Source organism: Haliotis asinina, chromosome 2 (genome assembly GCF_037392515.1).
Source record: "Haliotis asinina isolate JCU_RB_2024 chromosome 2, JCU_Hal_asi_v2, whole genome shotgun sequence".
In the NCBI taxonomy this organism is placed as follows: domain Eukaryota; kingdom Metazoa; phylum Mollusca; class Gastropoda; order Lepetellida; family Haliotidae; genus Haliotis; species Haliotis asinina.
In genome coordinates, this window is record NC_090281.1 from 22,119,800 (window position 1) to 22,144,889 (window position 25,090).

At 36.8% G+C, this 25,090-nt stretch overlaps 1 protein-coding gene across 20 annotated transcripts in view; it reads left to right on the plus strand.

Annotated features, from left to right (window-relative positions):
• Window positions 1-25,090, plus strand: part of LOC137273392 (voltage-dependent calcium channel type A subunit alpha-1-like) — a 347,991-nt gene that overhangs the window by 305,633 nt on the left and 17,268 nt on the right. For 14 of the 20 annotated variants that reach the window (XM_067806035.1, XM_067806036.1, XM_067806028.1 and 11 more), the window contains 14 exons: window positions 2,039-2,122; window positions 2,876-2,992; window positions 3,879-3,944; window positions 4,117-4,208; window positions 7,156-7,321; window positions 7,973-8,100; window positions 8,879-8,975; window positions 9,773-9,878; window positions 10,455-10,559; window positions 11,111-11,220; window positions 13,214-13,228; window positions 14,428-14,442; window positions 21,819-21,940; window positions 22,187-22,286. In XM_067806035.1, coding sequence (XP_067662136.1) covers window positions 2,039-2,122; window positions 2,876-2,992; window positions 3,879-3,944; window positions 4,117-4,208; window positions 7,156-7,321; window positions 7,973-8,100; window positions 8,879-8,975; window positions 9,773-9,878; window positions 10,455-10,559; window positions 11,111-11,220; window positions 13,214-13,228; window positions 14,428-14,442; window positions 21,819-21,940; window positions 22,187-22,286 — 1,323 coding nt within the window. The remainder of the gene's footprint in view (window positions 1-2,038; window positions 2,123-2,875; window positions 2,993-3,878; window positions 3,945-4,116; window positions 4,209-7,155; window positions 7,322-7,972; window positions 8,101-8,878; window positions 8,976-9,772; window positions 9,879-10,454; window positions 10,560-11,110; window positions 11,221-13,213; window positions 13,229-14,427; window positions 14,443-21,818; window positions 21,941-22,186; window positions 22,287-25,090) is intronic. The other 6 variants (XM_067806030.1, XM_067806032.1, XM_067806041.1 and 3 more) reach the window with 2 other exon arrangements.

The following is a 25,090-nucleotide window of genomic DNA, read 5'->3' on the forward strand; positions in this document are numbered from 1 at the left end:
GGATGATGATTTGGAACGTATGTGGTAGTTTGTATTTTTTTTTCAAATTTGTTTTGTTTGCGTATGATTTCATTATTGCATAGGTGACCTCTGTTTGTTCCTTTGACATTGACCCCTTGTGAACTTTGACCTTTGTGATCTAATGATTGTTAGTTGCGTACATTGTCTTGTGAGCATTTTCCTCTTGTAATCCTGCCTTGAAGAGTACGTGGTCAAAACTTGAGATACCAAGTCACTGAGGAGTTATTGAAAATCTTTACAATCAAATCACTACAATGGAAATTTTATAACGACTGTTTATGCTTCTTTTTTTTTTCGTATTTTTATTTTTTCCCTTTAATATTTGGCCATAATTTCATTCATGATTTGTGAAACAAGGTCACAAACATTTGATTTCTTTTATCTAAACAAAATGTTATCTCCATTAAAGATCTGTATACAAAATTTATCACTGATTTATGAAACTTTCAAAAGATATAACATGATAAAATTAATTAACATCTCTACGTCAATTTCTTTTCAATTTGATAGTCATTACTGCATATGAGAAACAAGGCTTTAGTGCTCTAGTGGTTGTGTGCAGTGTGAGTTGTCTCCCCTGGTGGTGTCTTTGTAGTTCCCTTTAATTATGCTTGATTCTATTATTAGTTGTTTAACTTTGACATATGTGCTTGATATGTACAATCCTTGTATCTGCCATTTTAGAGACAGTGTCCCGCCTTCACTTTGACGGCTTAGTAAAACACTTGGGTAGTGCTTTGAAACTGTGTTAGTTTATTTGAGTGAATGACGTAGAGGTTACTGTCAATATGGATGATATATTGTAGGTTGTAGATTTCCTGTTGGCTAGTTCATTATGCAATGTGGTTGTAGTTAGCTGTGCATGATGATGTAGACTTCCAAATGACAGTAAAGATTTTTTGTCTCATTATAAACTTACTAGTCCTTTTTGTCACGAGATTAAATCAAGAGAAAGAAATATGATATATGTGGTCTACATATTGATGGGAGGTTATTTCAGTCAATAAACAAGTAAATCATCGTACAGATATATCATGATTTACCATCGTTTTATCAGATATATGATCAGGAATGGGTTAATTAATGAATATCTTAATCTTACCTACATGTTAATTATTGCTGATCACAAAAGTAGTTTGAAAACGATTAAATGTGTTTAAAATCAAGTTTTTAGAATGTAATCTGACACTTGTGTACATGAAATATTACATGAAACAGGCCAGTAAATCTATCCTCTCCATCAGCCAGTTTAATTGCAATATTTTCATAAGTTTTCATCCTTGAATGTGCACCCAAACTGTTTGTTTAACCGGCATGACTTTATGCATGAGCTTTCTTACAGCAAACTTTATTTAAACAATAGGTTTTGCTTCTGAGTATATAAAGAAATAGAAATTAAGAATAATTTCCTGTTTTAGTTGATGTTTCTAGATTAGTACTGGTATGTTCTCCATGTAAAGTAAACAGTGCAAATCCTCTGATGTGTCATCTCATCATGTATCGCTTATAGATTGACATCAGAAGCAAAACAAAAGCATATATTCTTTTACCAAAGTTTTGTTTCCACGCAGAGTTGATTTTGAAGATTTTATACTAATCATTTTATGTTTCCCTTCTATAACCAAGTTGTCCAAGATATGGAAACAGATTCAGATTTTCCATCTGTTACTAAATATTCTGTTACTAAATATTCTGAAGTCACACTCTTTAAAAATGGAGGAAACAAGTGTGATGTTTATAATGTCTTATTGCAAATGATTAAGTTTCCATTCTTTCTGGTGAGATAGATGATGCGTATTGGAATTAAACTTTATTTCAATTTGAAGAATGTAAGCACACATAGTTTTTACACTTTTTCAAGTGATTTAATTGAAAATCCATAAAAATAAGAGTCCATATCTGTGAATTTCTCGTGACAGTAAGATAAATGTATTAAATAAATCTGGAGATGCAGTTTTGAACAATTATGTCTCTTGTAGTATTTTTCTAATCATTGGTTTTGTTTCTTTTTTTGCAGAACTATTTCCGGGATCCTTGGAATGTGTTTGATTTCATCACAGTACTTGGCAGTATCATTGATGTCCTCATCACACAGTACTCTGTAAGTAGCTTTCAGTCAACCTGCTCAGTATAGTGTGGGAGGCACCAGGTGCCAATGGTCACTGATTGAGCCCTCAGTGTTGTCTGGGAGGACATTAAGGCCAGTCTCACACCAGACCCCAATGACCACTGACTGACCCCTCAATGTTGCCTGGGAGGACATTAAGGGCAGTCTCACACCAGGTGCCAATGGTTCCTGATTGATCCCTCAGTGTTGTCTGGGAGGACTTTAAGAACAGTCTCACACCAGGCGCCAATGGTCACTGATTGATCCCACAGTGTTGTCTGGGAGGACAGTAAGGCCAGTCTCACACCAGACACCAATGGTTCCTGATTGATCCCTCACTGTTGTCTGGGAGGACATTAAGAGCAGTCTCACACCAGGTGCCAATGGTCACTGATTCATCCTACAGTGTTGTCTGGGAGGACATTAAGAGCAGTCTCACACCAGGCGCCAATGGTCACTGATTGATCCCACAGTGTTGTCTGGGAGGACAGTATGGCCAGTTTCACACCAGGCACCAATGCTCACTGATTGATCCCAAAGGTTCACTAAGTACATCTTCTGTATTACACAAGAACTTAGCAATAAAGGCATAGTAAGGCCCTCCTCATTGTATTCCCAGTATCATTATATTTATAAGCATGTTTTTACGTACTCTACTGACCTGACCTTTCATGACTTTGTAGCCCTACAAGCAACTTCACTATAAATAGTGTTCTCCCCTCAACATCAATGGCATGTATCTTGCAGGAGGCTACCGTCAGTTTCGGCTTCTTCCGTTTGTTCCGAGCTGCTCGTCTTGTTAAGTTGCTTCGTCAAGGATACACCATACGTCTCCTGCTTTGGACCTTCTTCCAGTCTTTCAAGGTATGATGGAAACTGTAGCATGCTCACAAAAATGAGGGGTTTGGGTTAAAGGTTATATCTTGAACTGAAACATATATAGAGAGAAAATTACAGGTAAAAGTCAGATGGTTTAGTTAAATTATATTTTGTGGTAATTTGAAAACAGGATCAGTCAGCTGCAGAAACAAGTCCAGTCTATTGTTCAAATCTTTCATGCTAGTTGTGTTTATTTGGGTTACAAACGGAAACCAGACAAGTGATATTTTCACTGTCATCCAACTGAAACAATGTTGAAAGACCAAGTTCATAGTATATCTATCCTTTGAATCCAGTTCATGCTACATTGCCTAAGAACATTATATCTGATATTCGGGCCTGAAGTTTCGACAGTCAGCCAAGCTAACTATTTCACATTCTTACAACATTGTTATAACAATATTCTTTCATTGTTACAATGTTGTTCTATGGCCTCCTACTCAAGTTCTCGCAACAATGTAGCCTAACATTGTGATACATCATTTTAATGTCGCCACAAGTCAAAAGGTATTTGATGCTGACATATTTTTCTATCTAATGTTAATAGTTGGATAGTATTTACAGTCATTGTTGACACAAATCTTCTGGGCCCTTAGTTCAGATTATCAAAAACTCTAATACTAAATGTTTGCTAGTTAACAGCTCAGTGCTGATTAAATACCAGATCTTTCTTACTGGTCTTAATGAAAGTTCCAAACTGAAGTTGACTCCCAAAAAATATGTCCATGACTCCCTCTCATGACAAAAGGGAGTCATGATGACTCCTACATTGTTATGCCTTTGGTCAAACACTGCCTGTGGTTAACAAATGTTGATGTTTAGTATAAGCCTTGATGTCAGACCTGTGTTAACGATGTTTCTTGTTTTACAGGCCCTGCCATATGTGTGCCTGCTCATCCTTATGTTGTTCTTCATCTACGCCATCATTGGCATGCAAGTAAGTCACATATGTATATATAACCTTGCAGTCCATTGTGTAAACAGCTTCTTCATACTGTAGGAAGTAATGTTTTCTTATTTGTCTGTTATTGTCACAATATATGATATTGATATGCATAAGTTCTGTTGAGGGAACTATTATTGTATTCTAATTACTGTTGATTTTTCAGGTGTTTGGAAACATCCGCCTCGATTCCCAGACTGCTATAAACCGGCACAATAACTTCAGAACATTCTTCGAAGCATTAACACTGTTGTTCAGGTAGGTAGCCAGGACATTTGTCATTATCTTACTTCACATATAAACATCTGGTTCTCATGGTAGTAATTCTTTATCTCGAAAAACATTGAATCATGTATGACATATGGAAATTACCGATGTTTTGTGAATTCAACTGATGGAAGGGAGATAACTCTAAATCTGTTTTTCTTGTCTGCAAAATCTAACAATGGCTGCAAAAAGATTTGTACCGGTGCTTCAAACAAATGAGGTGTTTTGAAAGACAAAATACATTGTTCACTGGTCCATCAGGACCCATGGGTTGATGTACCCTCAGTGTTTGTTTATGTTGCTATGTCCGCATCGCGACCAGTAAACAACTGTAATAATACCCTTCTGAGTGTTGCTCAAAGTATTATACACTTGTATCTCTGGGTAATGGCAAGCATTCTACATAGTATTGATACTGTGCTTGATGTGTTGTTGAGAGCATTGTTCAAAGTATTATACACTTGTATCTCTGGGTAATGGCAAACATTCTACATAGTATTGATACTGTGCTTGATGTGTTGTTGAGAGTATTGCTCAAAGTATTATACACTTGTATCTCTGGGTAATGGCAAACATTCTACATAGTATTGATACTGTGCTTGATGTGTTGTTGAGAGTATTGCTCAAAGTATTATACACTTGTATCTCTGGGTAATGGCAAACATTCTACATAGTATTGATACTGTGCTTGATGTGTTGTTGAGAGTATTGCTCAAAGTATTACACACTTGTATCTCTGGGTAATGGCAAACATTCTACATAGTATTGATACTGTGCTTGATGTGTTGTTGAGAGTATTGCTCAAAGTATTATACACTTGTATCTCTGGGTAATGGCAAGCATTCTACATAGTATTGATACTGTGCTTGATGTGTTGTTGAGAGTATTGCTCAAAGTATTATACACTTGTATCTCTGGGTAATGGCAAACATTCTACATAGTATTGATACTGTGCTTGATGTGTTGTTGAGAGTATTGCTCAAAGTATTACACACTTGTATCTCTGGGTAATGGCAAACATTCTACATAGTATTGATACTGTGCTTGATGTGTTGTTGAGAGTATTGCTCAAAGTATTATACACTTGTATCTCTGGGTAATGGCAAACATTCTACATAGTATTGATACTGTGCTTGATGTGTTGTTGAGAGTATTGCTCAAAGTATTACACACTTGTATCTCTGGGTAATGGCAAACATTCTACATAGTATTGATACTGTGCTTGATGTGTTGTTGAGAGTATTGCTCAAAGTATTATACACTTGTATCTCTGGGTAATGGCAAACATTCTACATAATATTGATACTGTGCTTGATGTGTTGTTGAGAGTATTGCTCAAAGTATTATACACTTGTATCTCTGGGTAATGGCAAGCATTCTACATAGTATTGATACTGTGCTTGATGTGTTGTTGAGAGTATTGTTCAAAGTATTATACACTTGTATCTCTGGGTAATGGCAAGTACTCTACATAGTATTGATACTGTGCTTGATGTGTTGTTGAGAGCATTGTTCAAAGTATTATACACTTGTATCTCTGGGTAATGGCAAGCATTCTACATAGTATTGATACTGTGCTTGATGTGTTGTTGAGAGCATTGTTCAAAGTATTATACACTTGTATCTCTGGGTAATGGCAAACATTCTACATAGTATTGATACTGTGCTTGATGTGTTGTTGAGAGCATTGTTCAAAGTATTATACACTTGTATCTCTGGGTAATGGCAAGCATTCTACATAGTATTGATACTGTGCTTGATGTGTTGTTGAGAGTATTGCTCAAAGTATTACACACTTGTATCTCTGGGTAATGGCAAGCATTCTACATAGTATTGATACTGTGCTTGATGTGTTGTTGAGAGCATTGTTCAAAGTATTAATATTCTTGTTTCCATGGGTAATGAAACATGAATATATGGGTCTGTGAAAGACTTGAATCAAGTTTGCAGAGAGTGAAAACTGGCCTGAGTTTAGTCCTGAAGAATGAGGACATTTTTGTGGATATACAACTTCTTATTCTATATAGGCACCGTTTTGACATAGATTCTGATGCAAGCAAGTGATGAATATATGTCAAAACATTGCCTATGTAGAATAAAGATTGAGTAGTCCTCACTCTTCATCAACCCAACTTATACAACTCCAGTATAAGTCATGAGTTTAGTGCTATTCATTGATTAAATGATGATAATGCTGTCAAAAATACTTTTGGATTCTATGGTCATTATGAACAATGATCTGCACACATGCCTGAGGTGCCCCAGTGGGTTCATGTGTTGGTCCACTCATGCCTGAGGTGCCCCAGTGGGTTCATGTGTTGGTCCACTCATGCCTGAGGTGCCCCAGTGGGTTCATGTGTTGGTCCACTCATGCCTGAGGTGCCCCAGTAGGTTCACATGTTGGTCCACACATACTTGCTGTGCCTCGATATGTTCACATGTTGGTCTACACGTACCTGAGGTGCCTTGATATGTTCACATGTTTGTCCACACACAAGGTGCTGCTATATGTTCATAGATGTTGGTCCACACATACCTGAGGTGCCTCGATATGTTCACATGTTGGTCTACACGTACCTGAGGTGCCTTGATATGTTCACATGTTTGTCCACACACGAGGTGCTACTATATGTTCATAGATGTTGGTCCACACATACCTGAGGTACCTCGTTATGTTCACATGTTGGTCTACACATACCTGATGTGCCTTGATATGTTCACATGTTGGCCTACAAATACCTGAGGTACCCCAGTGGGTTGATATGTTGGTCCAAGCATATTTGCTGTGCCTCGTTATGTTCACATGTTGGTCTGCACATACTTGCTGTGCCTCGATATGTTCACATGTTGGTCCACACATGAGGTGCTTCAATATGTTCATGTGTTGTCCACACATACCTGAGGTACCCTGATATGTTCATATGTTGGTCTGTTACAGGTGTGCCACAGGGGAGAGCTGGCAGCTGATCATGTTTTCCTGTCTCCCTGGCCGACCATGTGACCCACAATCATACCCCATAGATGAGGAAGAACGTCAGAACGCCTGTGGTCTGAGCATCGCATACTTTTACTTTGTGTCCTTCATCTTCCTCTGCTCTTTCCTGGTGAGTTGATCATACCTCCACGAGCTTTAAAACACACATCAGAGATTAACCGTGAAGGTCTCGAGGTAGAATAGGCCTCAGCAACCCATGCTTGCCATAAAAAGTGACTATGCTTGTCGTAAGAGGCGACTAACACGATTGGGTGGTCAGACTCACTGACTTGGTTGACACATGTCTTCAGTTCCCCATTGCGCAGATATTGCTCATGTTGTTGATCACTGGACTGTCTGGTCCAGACTCGATTACATACAGACCGCCGCCATATAGCTGGAATATTGCTGAGTGTGGCGTAAAACTAAACTCACCCACTCACATAAGAGATTAACTGTAAACATCTTGAAATTGATAAAATTTAACAAAAATGGACATATTCCTTTGCTAAAGCACTTAAATATATTCTCAGCTACTAAATGTCCAGGTTATTTGATGTGAGAGATACCGGTACATCGTTTGTGACGGGGTGGTGGGGTAGTCTAGTGGTTAAAGCATCACCTTGTCACACCAATGACCCAGGTTTGATTCCCGACATGGGCACAGTGTGTGAAGTCAATTTCTGGTGTCCCGCCATATTTGCTGGAATATTGCTGCAAGCAGTGTAAAACAAAACTCACTCAATTTTGGTGAGGACTTCAATACATCTGCTTGTTTCAGATGTTGAATCTGTTTGTTGCTGTCATCATGGACAACTTTGACTACTTGACGAGAGATTCATCCATCCTTGGCCCACATCATCTAGATGAGTACAAGCGTGTGTGGGCAGATTATGATCCTGGCGCCACGTAAGTCTTTGTCCCAGTCTACTGAATATCTGAGGAGTAGATTAACCAATATGTGTCTTGATGCCTCTGGGAACAGACGCGGTTCTGGTGAAGATTTTGGAATGGTAAACTTATTTTTTGATAGCATGAGCTTATATCAGTACTGCCTATCATTAGCTTGTTCAGAAAAGATTTACATCAGGATTCTTGTTATTTAATGGTTGTACTCTTCTCTTACCTTCATAGAGAATACTACACAAGGTCTCATCACATATGGATTCTATGAAATGAGTGTCCTTAATATGGTATCTGACCCAGTGAAAGCACTTCCTTCAGTTAACTACTTTGTAACACCCTGTCTTTTACTGTTCAACTGCTGGTGGAAACATTGTGTTTATGTTTTTCAACAGATATGATGTCTCAGTTTGACTCACAATTAAACAGCAACACTGCAATGTTCGCAATGTTTACATTCCCACAATGCATATAGGTTGTAGAATGGATGAATTCAAATGTTTGTTAAGAATGAAAAAGTAGTTCCATCACTACATGACCTAATTCTGGTCATCAGTTATCCAATCACATCGTTAGAATCTCAGGTCAAGTCATTACGACAATAGGTCAATGGACTATGACACTCGTGTGATGTACGAGATTAGTATGCAACTATCTATACATTGACGACGTGGATAATAAATATTCATAGATCATAAGGACTTTCACAAAGTTTCACTGTATGTTTTATCATAGGAAGAGTACAAGTTTGTAGATTTTGTCAACTGTCACCTTTATGTTTCAGTGGTAGGATAACATACTCTGAGATGTACGAAATGCTAAGAAACATGGAGCCACCAGTGGGGTTCGGCAAGAAATGTCCATATAGATTAGCTTATAGGGTGAGTATACTTTCGACTACCTATCAGTACTGTTACATCACACCTGTGAGAGTCTGGGTTAGAATCCTGGCCTTCAGTAACCCATGCTTTTTGTAAGAGGCGACTAATGGGATCGCATGATCAGGCTTGCTGACTTGGTTGACTCATGTCAACGGTTCATCGGCTCATGCTGTTGATTGCTGGATTGTCTGGTCCTCGATTATTCACAGACTGCCGCTGTATAGCTGGAATATTTCTGAGCGTGACGAAAACTAAACTCACTCATTCATTCACTCACTCACTCACTCACCCACTATGTCACCTGGGTTACAGTGTGTCATAAACAGTTTTTGCATGTCATATGCATCACTTTACATGCATCCCTTTGTCAAATACTGTGACTTTGTATGTTTAGTTTGCATTCATAGTGCTCTAGTGCTCATACTATCGACCAAGTTTGCCAAGAACAGATCTGATTTACACATGGTCATACAGCTGAAATATTGCATTGTGTGGCATTAAAATGAAAATAATACTCATAACATGAATAATGTTACATTTCTTTAGCTATATGATTTCCTAATTAGTCATAGGAGCAGTGGTATCCTAGTGGTTAAGGCATTGACCTGTCACAAAGAGGACACATATTCAATTCCTGACATGGGTAAAATAAGTAAAGCCCATTTCTGGTGTCTTCTGTTAAGTTATTGCTGGAATGGTACTGAAAGCGGTGTAGAACCATACGCACTCACCTAATTGTTCATCAGTATTCACAATTGTTTACCTTGTTGTAGACAGGTTTCTTTTGTTTGTTTCAGAAACTAATACGAATGAATATGCCGGTGGACATGCAAGACAAAGTTCATTTCACAACAACATTGTTTGCACTGATCCGGGAATCCCTGATGATCAAGATGGGACCAGGTGAGCTACAGCCATGTGCTCTCTACATAATGGTGCAGGGTTTAGATATGTCTGATTCTAGTTGCCATTGAAATGTCATGTATATTAGTAGTGAGTTATGTTGATACACGTGATATCATAATATACTACATGTGGTGATACAATCACATTCTGCAAAGATCCAGGTCAAACTTGATCTTCAGTAACCCATGCTTGTCATAAGATTGAGTGGTCAGGTTTGCTGACTTGGTTAACCCACGTCAGTCATGTATTCCAGTCATGTAGATATATGCTCATGCTGTTGATCACTAGATTGTCAGGTCCAGGTTTTTTATTTTTGTTAAAGACTGCAGCCATATAGCCAGAATATTGCTGATTGCAGCATAAAACTGTACTCACTCATTTACAGTCAGATAGCAAATCTCATGTTAGACATTCACTACTGATGTAGCAAGTAAGCAGAGGTATACTGGGGTACAATATGTTGACACCACTGAGTACACACGTTGATACCACTAACTTCACTACACATTTTGATATACTTTCTACTAACGTTGATGTGTTGGTGTGACCATGTGTTTAATGTGCTATCCCCAGCTGAGGAGATGGACAAGAAGGACGAGGAGATGTGTGAGGTCATCCGCCGCCTGTGGCCAGATTATGCCAAGAAGATCCTGTACATTCTCATGCCACCCAATGATGGTCAGTTTGTGGACCTTTCCTTATGTTGTCCATCACAGCATTCTGAAACAAACTACCATTTTAGCTGTAGAACCAAAAGATTCATATTCTCAGGGAACTGAAATTATACTGAGGGAAACAAATAAGGGAACACCACATCATGGCAGTGTTAGTTTTTGTTTTCAGATTTACTCACTCCCAAAGTGCTATTCAAAACTGTGATGAAAACTAGAAAATATTTAAGAAATCTTTGAATTCTCCTGTGCTGCTTTATTTGTTACTCTCAGCATATCTTTTGCTTCTATTTATTAGGCAATCAGTGTCTTATCAGGTATACAACATTCAAAGCCATAGTCAGACTTTTGAAATTCTCTATGGCCTCTTCAAGTTTTTCTGAGTGACCAATATTATGGCTGATGCAGTCCACTATGTGGACATGTTCTGTTTGGTCAGGTAAACCATTCACTTGCCTGTGCATGGAATTCACAAGCATTTGCATTTTTAAGTTGTTAGAATTTATTTATCATAAATTTATTGTCCATGATAATACCATGGAACTATTTTTTTTTCAGAACTAAATGATGGCAAGAATACTGTGGGAAAAATATATGCATCACTTTTAATAGCAGAAAACTATAAAGCATTTAAAGCCAGTCAAACTCAGGCTTCCACTATGAGAATGGTAAGTACAGCACCTCCTGAAGGTAGTAGGCCTTGGTGCCAAGGGTTGTCACAGGTCACATTGCAGTCATGTCATTCATTCCACATGGCAGACATTCAATCATACACTTTTCATTAAAATTTAAAGATTCCCATAAAATATTGAATATTTCTAAATCATGCTGGTGAATTTTCCTTTTCGAATATATTTTCAATACTTGTCTTTGTAAATGCATTTGTGTGGCTAAAAACGTCAAAAAGTCTATAAATAGTTTTGTGCCAACATGTTTTACAACCCTTGTGGACTGAAGGTCTATTACGCTGTTTGGCTCCTGTGTTAGTAAATGAGAGACACAACCTCCTCCATGTCCCTAACTAGACTCCCTTGTAACTGTTTTATGGCCGTATCACTGTAATGTATGTTTAGAATTCCTATTAACAAGCTGTACCTGTCCTTCATATACATACATGAATGTAATACATTGTAACATTGTTAAATGTTGATATGTGTCCTCACAGTATCTACACCAAAACCGTCATCAGATAAACAGTGAAACCACCATCAGATATAGTGAAACCATCATATGATATACAGTAAACCATTATCAGACACTGCAGTAAAACTATCATAAGATATTGCAGTAAAGCCATCATCTGATAGACCAGTAAAACCATCATCTGATATACACTAAAATCATCATCTGATAGAGCAGTGAAACCATCATCAGATATAGCAGTAAAACCATCATCTGATATGTGGTACAACTATCATCAGATATTGCTGTAAGCCCATCATCTGATATACAGTAACACCATCATCAGATATTGCAGTAAAACCATCATCTGATACACAGTACCATTTGACATTTGATATACAGTAAAACTATCATCAGTTATTACACTAAAACCATCATCATATATGTACAGTAAAATTGTTGACAGTACAGTAAAACAACTGTGCATTGAATGGTGTATCTCTTTCTATAACAACCACCATTGGTCCTGATGTAGTCCTACAGAACAGCAAATAGGTGTGGTAGCAATGCTGATTTTGCATTAAAAAGACTCTGTTTTGGACTTTTCCCAAGCAGCCATACCTTGACCCTTATATTGCTACAGAAATACATTGAGTCACTGTGAATCACTTAGTTTATACACCCTCACCTTACAGGGGTAAACGGATATACTGAGTCAAGTTCCTTTCAACCTTTTTAGATTGTGCATTTAACCAAATATTTTTATGCAATAACATGTCTATTTTCACTGAATAATACTGTTTCAAGTTTTCTAACCACATTTTCATACTGATACTCAGTAGTGTGGAAACTGTGAGGCATGACTTGTGTATTGATGTGTATAGATATATACAACCCCCAGCAGTCATGGTGACTTGCCATGCTCACTTTGTGTCTTGTCTTTCTAGGCGGGTTTGGGTATTAATACCATGTTTTGGAACAATACCTCGAGTACCTCCATCAATAGGGAGGCACTATGCGAGGAGGAGTTACTGGTACGTAGCTCAGCGCTATCGCCGTTGTCAGCATCATGGGCACGGCTGGCAGTACCTGCGCAGTCACTGCCCTAGCATCAGAGTGTAGTTGTTTGTTGTAAATGTTCTTGTACATTTCATGTATGACTTGCCACAAGTTACAAACACACTCTAAATACCACTAGTAGACTTGTCAATTTCTTGTCAATTACTTGTCAATATCAAATGGAAATAACAACTGGTTTATCTATGATTTGTAAAAGCATGCAAAGATATGGTAACATTGTTTCACTTTAGATGATTTGCATAAGCCAAATGTGAAAAAGAATTTGTGTTACGTTAATGTGAAATTGACAAGTATGTGTTTACTTCTTGTGGAGAGTCATAGCTTCTTGTTTGTTTGCAGATACTGACTTTGGTTGTCATATTGAACATTAAATTTCATTTCTTTGATTTCTTCAGTGTAAAACTTCCATCATAAAAACCATTGAATCATATATTTTTTTCTTTCCCATAATCATTGCAGGAAGAAAAAGAGGAGGTTAGTAATGTTGGCATGGCAACGATCAGTCTCAACTTTGACCTTACTCAATGGCTAACATCGCATGCCAACATTTGATTGGTGCACATTGGCACGCTTATCACATTTTAATCATTATTATCCATTTTCACGACATATACACTTATGACAAATACAGATAAAGGAGTGGAGAGATTACACTGCCTTCATTTTCTGAAATAGCTAATTCAGCAATGAAGGAATAATTATCATTTAATCAAGCATTTAAATTCATTCACAAAATTTACCAAAATGTAGCCAATGTTTAAAGATAAATTTTACATTGTTATTGTTCGGTATAGTATATTATTTACATATACATTTGAATATGATTCTGATCATCTGAAATGGAAATCTCTAGTTATCCTCAATATGTATTTGTCTTGTGGTTCACCATCCTATCCACCATTTCTGACACTCTTTGAGTGCAATCAGCAACCTCAGCTGATGTTACTGGCACCTGTCAATCACGGACAGCTGCACTGCAACTGTTGTACTTTAGCCCTGGTTCAGACCCACTACCAACTCGCAATCAAGACCTGTTGTGTTGCTTGCTCAGCATTCATACCACTCGTACCATTTTGATCCTTGTCGATTTCAGTCATACTTTTCATCCTCTGTTGTTGCCCGTCACTAGCATCCATTGCGCATTTGATCTTATTCTTTGTCATTTATTGAAAAGTTTAGGTTTTAAAAGAATAATACCATACAGTGTGTGGTTGTGGCAATGAATCTAAATAATATTGAATACAACAAAATACAGTTCATTATAAATGCAATATTTGCAAAAGATATATTCTTATAGATATATACTGTAATCACAATATCTGCTTAACTGTTATTGATGTTCATATCCTTCAGTTTATCATCTTGACCCATGATCTATTACAAATATTTCGATTTCATCCTCACATCAACATTTTTATGCTTCTTTTAACCTATTGCACTCTTTTTTGACTGGTATCAAATATCATCTATAATATTAGAAACATGATGCCTTTTCTTTAAGTTGAGAAAGTAATATGTTTAGAAGTTGACAGGGAGTAGCATATAATCTGATATATTGAAATATGTGCTTGTTAATTTCGTGCTGGCATGTGTGTATTTCAATGTGATGGGTGTGCAAGTGAACAGCTGTCTTCTTGACATTAGTAACCAGTTGTATTCTTTAATTTTACCAGCCACAAGATGAGGAGGTAATTCAACATGCTTCCAACATTTCATCTTTGAAATCTATTCGTTTTATTTGTGCATGTTAGACATTATAATCACATATTTCATAGAAGTGCTCCAACATTTCCAAACTGACACTGTTCCTATTACAACTCATCCTCACTCTTCAAGGGAAGTTTAAATGTACTGTTTCCATTATCTCGCCTGGTTTAACACAAAACCCTGTCCATCAACCTACAGGCAGGTTGTAACTGTTGCAGGTGTATGTCATAAGACCAATGATATTCACGGCCTAGATCTCTGTCTAGATTCTACCCATATAACACTTTTCCCTGTTGAAGTCAAATTTATAAAGTGCCAAAGGTAGCTGAAAAAGTTGCTGAGGCCATGTTAGAGAATATTCACTTACTTTAATGAGCTGGTATATATTCAGTCCTTGACGTTCCATATCTTCGGTAGCATGTTGTAAGAGGCTACTAATGGACCATTGTAAATATATGGCTTTGGAGGATGGTGAAGATGATGTAAATCACTGGTCCAGACTTGATTATTTACAGACTACCATCAACTGGCTGGAATACTGCTGAGTGTGGAATTAGGCACAAAACACATGAATTTTGAGTTCAATTGCACTGTTAGATCTTTAGTGGGTAGAATATTGAAATTTTAAAATCCCAAAGTGTTGAGGATGGTTCAAATATAGACAACCCATACACACTCCTGCTCTTGAACAAATCAAACACTATCTCTGTAATTTGTTAGCTCCTTGTCTGTTATAGCTTCAGCTGAAATCTTTCCTCCCTGAATCAGTCCTTCACACTGATCTTATCAATTAGTGCACTTCACCTAAACTATATATCCAAAATATTGCACATCATATTTCATATGTTGAACACCTACCTGTATCACATATGATTCTACTCTCCAACTAGCTTCATAATGTCATAAATTGATCAGAATTCCCCCACTCAACTGCCCAAGGGGTGGCCCAGCACACAACATCACAGCAGAAATACTAGAGCGTGCTAGAAGCATGAGAAGAGGGCCTCGTAGCATGGTCATTGTATAGCAATTTGCAGTAATGCAGTTTTGTGCCTGTTGATTGTGGAAGTGAGAGCTGTGATGTCCTCTTGGAGTATTCATCCTGTGGAGGAACCAGAGTAGCAACAGGCAAATGCAACGATGCATGTTCATTTGCAGACCAATCAAAAGTACAGCATGTCAATTATACATGAATACATGTCCTTTCATATTAGCAAGAAATCACATTTAGATCTTAGCAGATTGGCAAGGAAAGATTGCTACTTCCAGATGAAAGTGTGTTATGGAACATTTTCAGTCAATATCAGTCATCAGATAGACTGAGCAGACGTATTATGCAGAAGGAAACTATAACTGGAAGAATCTGATCAAAAGTAACAGATGTTAAGGTCAAACTGAAAGTGGAATTGGGAGATTTCTGAATGGGATGATATCTGTATATCTGTATGTGTTCATTTAACAATTTCTGAAGTCCTATTGATTTTGGAAAGTTTACAATTTGTTTACTCAGGGACATTTACCTTTGTCCTTGAGAATTCTGTCCAGACACATTTTCTCTGAATACTTTGTTCTCCATGAACAATATCCTTGAAATTTTGTTCAGATGAGAATCATAATAACATGTTCCTTACAACCACTTCCATCTGTAGTGTTCCCTTCATAGAGGAATTAATGTTGACTTAGTCCAGTTACTGAAAAATTTCTAGAATTGTGAGGTAGGGATATAATTCCATTAATCCTGAGTGCTTTAATCAAGTTTGCATGCAGATTACATGGTGTTCTCAAGTGTCTCTGTAAATGGAGACTGTGATTTTTCATGCTGATGTGCGAGTGTGTGATGCTGTTGATGATGTTGATGCTGTTGATGCTCTTGCATGCTTTACAATCTATTGATTGACCACCATGACTGATCACTTACCCCAGTGACTGCCACCACAGTCCTGGGCCCTGGGGAAGCATGGGAGTCTATCTTTAACTTGTGATAATATTCGCCCATTACCTGCTGGTTGTAAGGCATTGTAGCAAGCCAGCTAGATTGCAAAGCTTTACATTTAGATAGCATTGAGGGCTTACCAAACCTTTCAAGTAGCAAGCATGTATAAGTCTAGGAATTTTTTATAATCATAGTTTTACCCCTGGTGGGACATTGGATTTTTGTCAAGTATGAAAAATGTTCCATTTTGACAATGCAGATGAATTTCCAACAGTCTGACATTAAAGTTGTGTTTTGTTACTGCTGATAGTGCCAAGAATGGGATCAGTACACCATTTTTGGAATAAAACTTTGATCTCCTGCTCACATACAGTTTTATCAGAAAAACACAGAGTTTAGAAAGTCAGGTGATTTGGGTAGTCTGCTTGTAACATTATTTCTAACAAGCAGGACTGTACGAGGTTGTGGCATTGTACAACTTTTTCTAGCTATGACATACATAGTTGCTGACAGCATTTGTAAGCAGGACATGGGGATTATTTGAGTTGATGGAAAAGATGTTTCCCTTGTGGGCTTCACGATGTGGTGGCTGCTGAGGCAGATTAGTTGATATGATGGGCACACTTGTGGCAGATTGCGTTAGACTGCTTACATACACAAGTTTAGTATTGTACTAGGAATAAATCTGTCAGTACTCATGGCAGACTTCACGTTCATTTATACCATGGGTAATACAGGGAATATTCACATAGACTGTATTGGAAATGTTACTCAATACATTACAGTTATACAGTACAGTTCTCCACAAGGATTATGATTGGGCTTCTTGTACAGTGCTAATATGGTCATTGTGTAGACAGCAAATAGCATATTCTATCATATTGATTACATGTCTTTTGGGAACAGAGATCTTAAGAACGAGAAAGTGAGTGACCTATCAGTTAGCATCATGTTGGCAATATTTTGGCCATATTGTGATGATAGCAATGTAATATATTTCAATATTAAACTTAATAAGTTTAACAGATCTTAAGATGATACAGGACATTAAGTGCCTAATAGGACTATTTGTTCATGAATCATTGATGGGATTTGACATATAGATCCTATGGGAAATTGTATAAAGCTTTCAAAGGGCATGTGTGTCTAAATGATATTACATTTTGTCTATAGATTATACAGGGCATCGAGAACCCAGATTACGAGACAGTTTTGACTCAGATTATTGATGGCATTCGGTTGGCACTTAGATTAAAGGACAGTTTTTACATAGGTTATATAGGGTACATTTCACTATGATCATGCAGGAAGGGTTCGTGCCTAAAATAATCTGGCTATTTTTTGCTTACTAGACTCAGGACATTTTATGGTCCTGGAAAACTCAGGTCCTTTGGATACTGATAGTGCAAGAAAATTTTGTTCATAAAGTAGTGCATTACATGAAGTAGTTAAGATAACACATTCCATTGTTAGTTTGTGGAGGCTGTTTTGTGGTATAGGTAACACTTTTTGAGACACAGATAGTCAATGGTACTGTGTGTAACAGAAGGTACTTTGTTGTAGAGATGGTACAAGATAGCTGGTACTTCAGGTGATAGGTCATGCTTTCTGTTTATTAGTGCTCCAGGTTAAGGTTGTCAAAATAGATGCTAACTAAGTAATAAATAAATAAAAATAATGAAGAATGTTAAAAATATTCCTCTGGTCATACACTGTCACCTTTTCTTCAATGTAGCCAAAGAGAAGAAAGTCGCATATGGTAGATAGCATTCTGGCACCAGATAGCTTTCTACCACCAGATAGGTTCCAAGCTCCGACTAGGTATCTGCCACCAATGGATCCCACAACCCAAGACAAGGCAAGAGTTTTCACAGTAGGAGTAGCGTTTGTCTAAACAGACGTAGATTAACTCAACTGTCCAAGGACTTCTGCTTGTAGAGACAGTAGCCCGCGGCAGCGACTTCCTAGAATGAACATTTCATAGACTATTTATTAGCTTTAATTTTTATTTAGCAGTTCTTAATAGGTTAGATTTGTATATTGGCTTTGGGTTGATTCCGTTTTAATTACGATGAATGAAATAGTTTGATAGTGCAGTTAGATTCTCAGTTTCAAATATGTGCATTTTATATTTCCTTTGAAGCCGTTCACAAGAGATTAGAAGAAGCACTTAATGATATATTTTTTCTAAAATGTTCAGTATAAACATGAATGTATGTTAAGCAAAGTAGATTTTCACTTTCCAGTAGTGTAAAGCATGCCTCAGTTTTATTGAAACTAGTCACCGAAAGAAATGTGATACTTTTTTGCTGGAGTAATGTCTAGTCTGCTGATCATTATTCCTGGATGTTAGATTTTTTCTTTATTTAACCAAAAATAAAACATCTACCTTTTCCTTAATTTTAAACTTAATTTGGTAATGTTTCAAAGTTACACTTTTAATAGATTTCGATCTATTTTTCATATATATATTTTTTTCAATTTCATTCACTTTTCACATTGCTAAAATGTTTTTTTATAGATAATTATATATTCTGATAAATGTTAAAGTTTATTGATCCTATCTTCTTAAGGAAATATTTCAGTATTTTGAAACATTTTGTTTTCAAAATTAATTGAATAAACCTTCATGTCATGCTACTTTCTTTAAGGATGTAATCATCTTGTATGTTGGAATATTTCAACAAATCATATGGATGACCTGTGTTTTATTACTAATGCAGAATGACCGACGTCCATCAGTAAATGGAAATATTCCATCTACTCGTGTCATCCCACCAGAAACAGGCCCTAGTGAAACCAATGAGGCAAGAGTTACATCCCCTTGAAATAAATCAGCATTATTTATTTTCATATTTAAAATCAGGAATATGAAATGATTCCAGTTTATTATTTAGTTTATATTTTCTTTGAAATTAACAAATTTTACATGTCTGTGACCTTTGTTCAACTGTTTCATTCTTTACTGATAAATGGAGTTCATGGGGAAGATGAAAGTGAACCACATGTACATGAAAGAAAGTTTCTGGATTTCAAAACATTGTCATTGATTTCTTTTGTATATTCTTTTACTAGTATCTTATCTTCAATATTTTAATACGAAAGATGTTTATTATATATCATACAAAAATATTTTTCTTCAACTTTGATAATTTAACATTGAATATTGACAAAGAGTATTCTTTCCCTGCAGAAGAGTGCCATGCCAACAAGAAGTACTATAGCTAGTTTTCTCCAATCAGCTTTATCTCAGGATCCAGAGGCAAGACATCTTGTAGAATATCATCCCAGTTTTATATTTGTCCTTAAACAATGACCAAATTTGTAGTATCTTGGGTCACAGCTTATTCTATATTTACCATTTATTTATCCCATTTCACTCAATATTTTTTCATGCTCTAGCAGCAGTCCCACCCAGCACCTAAATATCAAATGCATTTAGGAGATAAACATGCTGTGTTGGAAAATCAGAGGTTTATAAGGAAAATATAATTGCTCTAAATTTGATTTAAAACCAACATGTAGTGAGGTTTCAAATCAAATTTTAGAGTGATTATAATTTTGTTCTATAACTCTCTTTTTCCAGCACAGTACAGTTATCTCTGACCTACCTTACAGTGTTATAAAAATACGTATTGTGTTGGAACATCAGAGATATATAACGTGATTATATACCTCTGAGTGACTTTAATCAACCAGTCACAATCCAGTTTTTATTGAACTTAAGCAATCACAATCAAGTATTTACTGAACTCTTGATACAATTATTATTTACCATAAATGTACTACCACGTAAAGACACTTTACCTTGACTGTAGTATGCATATCCAGAATGTTTTGATGAAAAAGATTTACATGCTCTGCATGAAAACAAATATGAGCTGTACAGTTGTTTTAAGAGAACACTATAAGTACACATAATATTGGAAGTGAAAAACCTGATGTATCTAGAAACATTATCCTCTGTTATGCATTTAAGTGTCAGTAAGTTCATCTTCAACGAATCTTTTTTCCTCAAATCTCCCGACTTATGGTGGTACGTTTTAATTAACCCTTTTGAATCAGATCAGATACAGTATGAGATGAGGGTAACTATTGAATTTTGACACCCTAAATCTGTTATATATTATCTATAGAAGTCTGGACAATGTCACTGGTCAGTGAACAGTTTGGTGTAGTATTTGTAAGAATGTGAAGAGTATGTACCAACTGTTGGCGGCAGAGATCTGTGTCTTCAAGCGAAGGGAGTATACTCAGAATCAAACAGTTCCCAGCTGTTCATGTCCATTGTTAGAGATAGCAGACTGTTCTTGGTGGAGGGTCAATGTATTGTTTAGTGGAATTTCTTCTTAAATATTTCAAGTTTAATTGGCATAACATCTTTCATCGAGTGTTTTGTGCACTTACAAATTAGTGATTGTATGGAGGTTTGATTCTGCACAAGCCATGAAACAATGACCCCTCAATGTGGTGCCCACTTCTCCCTGTTCCTTCCCCCTTCCCAACATCTTCTCTCATCCCAAGAAATTTGACCTTCACCTTATCTTTAATACCAAACAGTCTGGAATTTTATTATGATTATCATGCTTATCCTGAACTTGCAACCTGAAACTTGATAACATTGAAACATGTTTTTTATTGCACTTGTTGGTGTCTGAACTTGACTAAACTCAATATTAGCTGGATGAAATTTAGAATAGCCGACATAACTGTTGCTTAGATAGTGTTATGATGAACAAAAAATTTATCATCATTAATTTTGGACTCAGATGGTGAAATTAGTTTGATAAAGAGTGTATTACTATAGATAATGACATGAATGAGACTGTATGCCACAATCCTCCGGTCTCCGTACCATCACTGTTCCATGTACATCACAGCTGGGTAAATGAGGCTCTCTTTTTCATCCCTATGTCAATATGGGTAGGAACATCAACATAGTGTTATTTTTCAGACTTTTCTTTTCAGATAATTTGTTTATTTTAATCTTCAGACCATATAACCACATGTCCATACATTCCACAGATTTGAATACAAGACATAAGGCTGCATCTATCTTGACTCTATATATCTATATGTGTTGAATTGTGTGTGCATAGCATGACGCTGTGGATATGTGTGTTGATTTCAGCAGTCATTCATCAAATCTGTCAACAATAGTCTCACTAATATGTAAATTAATACACAGAGCTATATGCTTCAAACAATGTTGCTACTAAATGATATTGTTTATTATATATTTAGTGTATTAATATTTACCTATCATAAATTTGTAGGTTTGATTGTCAAATGAAAAAATGTCTATTTGGTTGAGATATTGTGCATGACATTTCACTGAAAGAACTTCTAGGTCTTTAGGCTGATCTTTTTACCGCATTGCTTCAGATTATCGGGTAAGACTATAATAGAGTTTGTCCCTTTCAGCGACCACCATCTCTCTTCCGTCGTTTGATTGGTGGCCTGAGAACAACACCTACCAACAGATCAAGCCAATCATTGGACTCTGAACATTCTGATGGCGAGAGGGATTCGGAGGGAGGTCATAGGTCAGAACCTACAGATTATATGTTCACTTTAAGATATGGGGTGGTGGGGTAGCCTAGTGGTTAAAGTGTTGACTTTTCATTCCGAAGACCCGGATTCGATTCCCCACATGGGCAGAACGTGAAAGCCCGTTTCTGGTGTCCCCGGCCATGATATTGCTGGAATATTGCTAAAAGTGGCGTAAAACCATACTCACTCACTCACTTCAGTGTATTGTCAATACTTTTCTATATGCATTGATGTTGCAGTATTGACAAGGGCCACCCATGGAACCGGTCATTCAGCTTCCTGCGACGTGGCAGCAGTAAACGGAAGAAGGACCCACACAGCGACAGTTCAAGTGTGCAGGTGAGCTACAGTGTGCAGACACTGGCAGTGTCAGTCTACTCTAGCACATGTATATATTAACAAACTAATTTCAACTTAAAGTTAAAATTACCACTGTACATGTAACATGTAAACTTTTGTCAGCGTTGCAGTTGGTTGTTGATAATAATATTATCATTTTGACATGTGTTTATCTTATGAATGGTATGAATGATGTCTATTTTTTCAAGTATTTTGTTTCTCGATGGGTCGTGCACGATGTCATTATACAAAATGTTTAAACATAATGGTTATTTGAAATTTGATGCAAATTTTCTTCAGTACGGATTACTGAATAATACATAGGATACATGTGATATTAAATCATGTTCATTATCTGATGAACTGTTTGAAGTGTACTTTAATTAAACTCCTCAAGCAGTTAGGAATATTCAACTTTGAGTAAGAAGAGTATTTTGTCCATTTGTAATGACAAATACCCTGGGCATTAACAGAGTTTGAAACTACATGATGCTAAGTCTAGCCACCCAATCAGATTACATGGATACAAAGCACGAGATGCGGAGTGATAAGTTAAAGGCACAATGTCACGGTTTTACGACAATATTTTGGTATATAATGCATATAATGGGGCCTGTGCACTAACTTCAGCTTCCTGTTGATACAATCATTTATCCCTTATGACCTTCCTGAAATTGGTCATTGAAACTTCGAGGTGAACAGCTTCCTAACAGATAACACTTGCCATGTATGAAATATGAACGATTGCTCTGTACATCAAAAACTGTTGCACATGGCGTTGTTTGCCAAACTGGTCACAATCACAAGCTGCTTTATAGGATATTCGTAACGAGCATTGCAAGGTACATAACTCTATTAGGTTTTTAACTCATATTTTTAATGTCATACTGTAATCTTGATACATGATTTTTTCCAGAATAAATTATGTGGTAGCTTCGCTTGGGCCTGATAGTTAGTGTACATGAGAGAAAAGCAATATTGATTTTTAGAGACGTGGCGTGATATTGTGCCTTTAATGATGAGAGAGATGGAGAGAATGTGGCTATGGTAACAAATATGTCAAGGCTGTATATCACAGCATAGAGGAGATGTTATTCACTGGACAACAGAGAAGAAAGGTTATCCATGTATGTGTGTTGGTGAAAATATAGTAACTTGGATATTACCTACAAAGGGTGATAGGGTTATCACCTATGAGTTGCTACCTTTCACAAATGCTAAAAAACATACAAAACATTGGGATTCCAGAGGCCTTTTATCATTTAAAACATTCAATAACACTATAAATTTTGCCATCAATATTTTTAAAGCTTCTATTAGTACTTTTGCTTCAATTTTTCCTGTTTTCAAATTTTCAATATTTGCCATTTTCCTCCTGGTGAATGTTTAAAAAATTGTGTGCCATTTAATTTCTTCATCTTCTTGCTTATTTGCATGTTTTAAATAAGTTCCTTTAAATGCCTGCTTATCATTATGTTATACTTGTTGATATACATTGGCAGTGAGTATCTGCAGTAACGGGTGAATCACCATATCAATCAGATGGAGATCAGAAAACAACATGCAACATAAATCAGTTCATTTCCATCCATTCAAATTAAAGTTTAACTGACAGAATTTACTCTTTAATTTAATTCCCACGTTACTGACTTCAGTACCACAATTCTCTCAAGGACAGACTGGGCAATGAGGTAGTCTAGTGGTTAAAGTGTTCACTCATCATGCCAAGCACCTGGGTTCGAGTCCCCACATGGGTACAACATGTGAAGCCCATTTCTGATGTCCCCTCTGTGATATTTTTGGAATATTGCTATAAGTAAAACCCAACTCACTCACTCAAGGACACATCATTCCCATTTTGTAATTTTTTTAAAACAGGAAATAATCTTACCTTCAAAAATAAATTATTCCCAGTTTGCAATCACTTCTGTTTTAATACGTTGCGGTGCTGGGGTGTGGATGAATAGCGAGCGTTGTCTCCGACAGAATCCAGTGAATGAGGCACTCTTTGCATTCTGGGAGATAGTAGCTTCCTTATGACCTTTATAGCTTGACGATTTCTTGCAACTTTTAATCCTTTGATTAGCTGCCTGTTGATCCCATCCCTAAGTTGATTTCAAGGTATGGGATTTATGAAAGGCATAAGGTGAAACAGAAACAGGCCCGTCCATAGTTTTGTTTGTGCTGGATGTGAACAGAAAAAAATTAGTTGCAGCTGAGGCTCTTTCTTCTGTTTGCTGAATCCTCTAGTTCAGAGTGATTTATAAACCCTGATTCTTCCTGTCCTTTCTGAGACTTGACAATATATTGATTGATCTTACACTGATCCTTTGGTCCCTTGTTTGTAAAAATCCTATCAGGACCACTGAATGAAACGTTAGCAGTTGTCTTGTTGGCCCATGAATTTTGTAATGATAGTTATGTAAATCTTTGATTGTTATTTTGAACAAGTGAAATAGGGACAGGACTGTTGATTATTGTCCACTCACTGGTCCTATGGTCAGCTGTGGTCAAGTGGAAATTTTAAAACATTTCATTCCCTGAGCTCTGATAGCCTCGCCATGATAAACTGATGTAACAATAGAGCTAGGTGGTCATGTTGGTTGATATTCCAGACTGCAGCAGAGAAGTCTAGTCCCCTCATTTGATCACTGTGACACAAAAATAAAAGACCTGTAATCACAGAAATTCATCACCCGATTTCAGTCTTACTTTTAATTCTAACATCAATAGGAGCCAGTGGGGTAGCCTAGTGGTTAAAGCATGTGCCCATCATGCCAAAGATCCAGGTTCGATTCCCCACA